The following is a 6,000-nucleotide window of genomic DNA, read 5'->3' on the forward strand; positions in this document are numbered from 1 at the left end:
AGGGTTTGGGGGGAAAGGGAGACCTCCCCTTGGCCTCCCTAGCTTCACACCAAACCCCACGACCGGTCTGCGCGATCCGAGGCAGCTAGCTCGCAGTCCCCGCGCCCTGGAAAGGGTGGGGACCCGGCAGCCACTCCAGAGTCCGAGCCGTGGTCCCCACGAAACCCGGGCAGCGCGCGCTTTGCGCCTCTTGCAAAGTTTCCGCGCAGCACCCAGGCTGCGCGAAGCGGGGCGCGGGGAACGGGCTCTTACCGTAGACACCCTGCCCCCGGCAGTGGAAGGGGATCAGCGCCAGGAGGAGAAGGCAGGTCACCTCCATCTTCACGGCCGGTGCTTCATCCCCGCGAGGCGGCGCAGCCCAAGAGGCGGCGGGGGGCGCATCCGCCGGGGCTCCGCGATGCCCCCTGCGCCCCCTCCTTCCTCGAGAGGCGATGGCGAGGGCGGCGGCAGCGAGGCAAGACCAGGAGGCTGAGGAGGCGGCGGTGGCGGCGACCCAGGCTTCTCCTCCGGTGGGGCTGCTGCCCGCCAGCGGACACAGGGGGCGCTGGCCAAGCCCCCGGTGCTTCCCCGCGCCCCAAGCAGCAGCCAGTGCCCCGGCCCGTGGAGCCCGGCCGCCGAGCCACCCCGGGCCCCCAGGGCTGTGCGCCCTGGTGCTGGGCGATGGGGACCCCTCTGCGGCGGCGGCGGCGGCGCTTCGATCCAACAGGCCACCGAAGACTGACAAACTTGTCGTTTCCCCGCCCCGGGGACGCCCCTCGGCGGCGGGGGCGGGGAGGCCGGGCTCCGCTTGTCAGGCTAGTTGTCTGTCTCTAGTCCTGCGGCGGACGCCCGGGGCTCAACAGCCCGACCCAAGGGGAGGGGGGCGGCGTGCCCTCCCTCCCTCTGGCGGCGGAGCCGGGGCGGCGGTCCTCCCGAGGGGGAGGGGGGAGGCGCGGGCTGGGCTTGGGCTCCCGCGAGCGGCTCAGTCCCCGGGTGCGCGAAGTTGGCCGAGCCGCGGAGGAAGCGGGCGGAGAATTCGCGCCCTGGCGCCCGGCGGGAATCGGGAGAACAATCCTGGCCGCCAGGGGCCCCGGAAGGCCGCGAAGGGAGGAAACTTTGAGTCGTTTGAAAAATACTCGCGCTCTCGCCCAGGCCGGGGCTGCGGCGCGGGAGCCTCACGCCGCCTCCGCTTGCCGCGCTCCGCTCCAGCCGTCTGGCCGCGGTCGCCGCGCTGCTCCAGGGCTGGGCTCCCTCGGGGGAGCTGGGTTGCGCCGCGCTCCCAGGTGGTCGTCCCCGCCCCCGCCCGGTAGCCTGGGCCGGCGAGGGCCACCAGCGGGCGGGGCCGGGCCGGGCCGGGCTCCCGGGCGCAGCGGCCAGTCGGCTCCGGGCCGCGGGAGCGCTCCGCTCGCTCGGCAACTTGGGTTTCGCTGTGCTGCTTTCCCCCCACCCTTCGGAGCTTTTCATTCCGCTCCCCCCGCCCCTTCTCTCTCCCGCCCTCCCTCCTCCAGCCTCCCTCCTCCTCGCGTCTCCTCTCTCGGTCTCTCGCTCTCCCACCCTTTGTCGCTCGCTCTCCTGTTTGATTCCCCTCCAGTTAAAAAAAAAAAAAAAGGAGCCAATTAAAGGCAGCCTAGCTTGTCCGGCCCAGCCTCTGTCCAATTTCCTCGCCTCCCCCAGGACCAATTAGAGAAAACAAAACAGGACTGGGGGAAGCAGTCTCTCTCTCTCCATCTCTCTCTTCCCCCCCTCTCCTTCCTCCTCCCCCTCTCCACCGTCCCACCCCCCCGGCGGGAAAATGTCAGAAAGCAGAAATGGATCCATCTATCCGGAGGACAGTGGCGGCGGGACGCGGGCCTCGGTGCGGGCTCTGCAGCCCCGCCCCCGCACAATCGCTTTTGCCCGCCCTTGCGCGCCCAGGGCGGTTGGCTGCCGAAGCCTGGTGCACGGAGCTGGGCGCTCGGATCCTAATGTGCTCGCCAGGCTGGCTCAGCCGCTCGCCTCGGGGCCCCAAGCCTGCGAGGCGCTGCACACTTTGTAAATGTTTTTGCACTTGGGGAGGGGGAGCCTGGAGGGCGGACTGGAGCGGGGGTCTGAAGCATAGGCCAGGGCGCCTGTAAAGGTCCTGCGGGCGCGCTGACCGCCCGCCCACTGTGGGTCTGCAGGGCTGACTGCGCGGCGCAGGAGTCCCTCCCTCCGACCCCGACCGAGCCCCCGCCCCTTTCCTGGCCGTGGCGGCCTCTGCCTGCTGGGTGAAGCTGATTTAGCCCGGAGCGGGGAGGGCACGCCGGGAGCTCCAGCCCTAGCCTTGGCTCACAGGTAGCCAACAGGTTTGTCTGCAACACCCCTTTTGCTGGAGTCCCAGACCCACCCACACACCTAGGCCACAATACATTCTCCCCAGTCTGCCTCGCTGCTGGACTTGAGGCGCCCGCAAGCGCCCCAGAGGCGCCCTCTTCTCTCCGGGGCCGCTCCAAATGCAGGCACCTGCACTCTGGACTCTACTACCCCAAGCGACCCTCCAGAAGCAGGGCTGGGGTGAGCGCTCCTCCCAAATGCCGCGGGGAGGGTCATAGGCTGGGCAGCTTGGCAGGAGGCCACCCCGGCGCTTCCCATCGCTTCCCCTAACTGGGTCCTGGTAACCTCACCTGCTCCACCTGTCGCCGGGATTTATCTCGGTGTGTATGCAAGGATCACATTGGGAGCGGCCCGTGGGAGCGCGAACAACCACCGCAGCTAGCCAGCCAGGAGACTATAAACCCTCCTCCTCCCACCTCCACTCCCTGAACTGTTTAGTATCGTCTGTGAAGGTGATTTCACCACTTCATGTATTTGTCACACACAAAAAAGAAAGCATGCACACACACCCCCAAAGAGTTAATTGTTCAGTGTGTGAATTAAAGCACATAATTTTAAAATAATAAATCATTCCCCCAGGCCCATTTTCTGCGAGGTGTCTCCTTCCCTGACCCCCTGCTTGGGCACAGACCTTCAACTTGGGGGGAGGAGGGGAGGCAAAAGTGGGAGGTGTCAGGAGACGTGCAGGGAGGCAAGAGAGGGGATGCCATCAGCTGACATCCCCCCTTCCTTTCCAGCCATCTCTGGAAGTCCGAGAACAATTGAAGAATCTTATTCTCCAACCTACATCCACTTGCATGTAGGTCTCCATTCTCTCTACTCTTTTCTCTTTGCTTCCTTTCTTCCTTTCCTTGGGTGAGGGGAACCAACCCCAGCTTAGTGTTGGAAACCTAACAGGTTCCAGCTGAAGATTAATTAAATAAATGAATGAGTGAATGAATGATGTCTGTCGTATTTCAGATGCTGCAGACCAGGTATACCTCCTTGTAACCATCCTCCCTAATTTCCTCCCAAACATCCCCTAACGAGAAAAAAAATAAATATTATTCATGTTCTGCCCCCCACAGAGACGCAACACTATCAAGTCTCTTCCCACCGACCTTCTTCACACAATTGATAAAAAGGAAATAACACCGATTGAGGATGTGATGATGAGCACCCTATTTTATTGCTGTCTTACTCCCATTATTTAAAGATTCCTAGAAATCTTTACCTCCTCCAGGAAGTTCTCAGGAAATAATCAGAGATTCCAGTTCTTCTGAGGTTTGCTCCTTCTGAATGAAGTTGAATGAGTTGTGGAAAACTGCCTTCTTATTTTCCAATATGGTAGCTCAATCCCAAATGACGGTTCGGTTCGTTGCTCTTTGGCATTGTGGTGTGTTCTTGGGGCACAGGGAACCCCATTGATTCAGCTGACCTTCTCTTGAGTTTGCCTTTTCTGAACACATACACTGACCTGGAGGAGAGGAAGTTGCCAATGGGAAGGAGAGGAAAGGGTGTAGCAGCATAGAGTATCAGAGCCAGACCGGGATGAAACATTTGCTATAGCTAATCCACTCGTGAATACTCTGCAGCTAATTGTATGCAGTGTAAATACCTTGACAGCCTGTTTGTGTGTGTGCCTGTAAATTCAGTTACCTCCCCCCAAAGTGTCCCCTACTTGTCGCCTATGACAGCAGGGAAACAACCAAGTAGAAGGAACAGAACAATAGGGGTAGAAATCAGCAGTGCTGCATCCCAGCCCTCTCCTTACTTGGCCTCAGTTTCCCCAGTTATAAAGGGAGGCGGCTCTCAGTCTTATGATAGGGTTGAGAGAAGTGACAGCAGTCCCCATGTGCCAGGCTCTGCTCTGAGCCCTCAATGTGCATTAGCTCTTTAATCCTCATAACAACAGAGCCGTCAGAGACAGGGCTGTTACTTTCTGAGGCTAATGGGAAGGTTTAGTGACACACTAAACACTGCTGCTAAGTGGACCAACTGGGCTTTGACGCAGGAGTTTGGCCACATGGACTTGCCCTTCCTTGCTTTTTCACAAGTGCTGGGTAAGTGTTCTCTCAAGAAGTGTTTCCTATTTTCTTAACATGCAGAGAACAATTCTCTGGGTCCCCAGATGAGCTATTGTTGGGGGGATAGACTTCTAGCCTTGAGATATTCATGACATGGGCCCCCAGGCTCAGATAAGACTAAGCCTAAGCAGTCAGCACTCAAATGCTAATTTCTGATTTCTACTCATGAAGCTCTAAGGAAAACAAAATTGTTCTGTGCCTGAGAAAGTCTGGCCCTTGGACTCCAGAAGGTCTCAGAATTAGTTGCTGACAGAGAGGTTAAGTGACAGGCCAGGGAACCAAGAGCCCCCAACCTGGACCAAGTAGAGTGGTTGTGGGCTCATGTCAGGAGAGAGTGTTACTAGAAAGCTCCCCCATGTCTTCCTGACACTTGCCTCCAGCAAGCCAGGACCCAGGAGAGGAGAAAGCCGGAAAGAGTGTGACAGTGGTGCTGTTGCCCTGTGAAGGGAGTCATCTCTGAAAACCATATGCTGGCAGGTATTGACTGACTCTCAGGGCAGAACACTTTCTGGCCAGTTGGGGGAAAGCAGGCTGGGAGATGCTGAGCGCACGAGAGAGTTATGACCCCACTGAAAGGCTGGTTTATTAATTCGGGCTCTAACAAATAGCCAAATAATGGTTCCAGCTGCTAATTAGTAAGCAGTTAATTCCAGTTATAAATTGTGCTGCTTGAGACTGGTGATAATGTAACCGTGCAATGACACCCTTGGAGGAAGGGGGAAGACTCTGCTTCTACCTTTTCTAGTGTCTCCTCCCTCCATACTGCTCCCCCCCACCCCCAACACACACCCTCTGCTAGTACAGTGCAGGAGAGCAGGGATCTGGTCTGCTTGTTCACTGTCCATTCATTTAACAACTATTTCCTGAACTCCTATGTGCTGAGCTCTAGGCACTGCGAGTGTGTATGTGTGTATGTGTGTGTGTGTAAAGCAGATAATAACCCCTATCCTGGGACAGTCTATTCTAATGAAGGGAACAATAGACCATATTAAAAAAAGAAAAGAAGGGGGCCAGGTGGTGGTGCAAAGATCCATACAAGGATCCAAGTTTGAGCCCCATCTCCCTGCCTGCAGGGATGCTTCACGAGCAGTGAGGTCTGCAAAGCCTATCTTTCTCTCTCCCTCTCTGTCTTGCCCTTCCCTCTCAATGAAATAGAAGGAGAAAAAAAGATAAATTGGCAGCTAGGAGTGGTCGATTCTCATATTGCAGGCATGAAGCCCCAGCAATGACACTGGAGGCAAAATAAAATAACATAAAATGAAATAAAGAAGTATTATTAAATAGTAGAAGGCCTGAGCAATAATTCACTATGTAGGGTGTGTGCCTTGCAATGCATACAGGGTTGAGCTCCTGCAACACACAGTACTAGAGGAAGCACTGGTGCTGCGACATCTCTTCTCTCTCTCTCTCTCCTGACCTAAATGAAAAACAATCCAGAGGGGTGAAGTCATGCTTACTTGAGGCCCAAACTCTACAGAGAGAGATGATAAAGAATGTAAATAAATGTATAGTAAGGAAAATACTACCGTTAAGAAAAGACATAGGAATCGCGAATGTTAGCAAGGGTGCTCAGATAAGATCCCAAGACATCTCAGTCTAGACC

General features: G+C 56.8%; 1 protein-coding gene across 1 annotated transcript in view; it reads right to left on the reverse strand.

Moving 5' to 3' along the window:
• Positions 1–1,525, reverse strand: part of MDGA1 (MAM domain containing glycosylphosphatidylinositol anchor 1) — a 62,091-nt gene extending 60,566 nt beyond the window's left edge. The window contains exon 1 of the mRNA XM_007517810.3: positions 253–1,525. Within this exon, the coding sequence (XP_007517872.1) occupies positions 253–319 (67 nt within the window). The 5' untranslated portion in view covers positions 320–1,525. The remainder of the gene's footprint in view (positions 1–252) is intronic.
• Positions 1,526–6,000: the final 4,475 nt, after the last annotated feature.

Source organism: Erinaceus europaeus, chromosome 4 (genome assembly GCF_950295315.1).
Source record: "Erinaceus europaeus chromosome 4, mEriEur2.1, whole genome shotgun sequence".
Lineage (NCBI taxonomy): Eukaryota > Metazoa > Chordata > Mammalia > Eulipotyphla > Erinaceidae > Erinaceus > Erinaceus europaeus.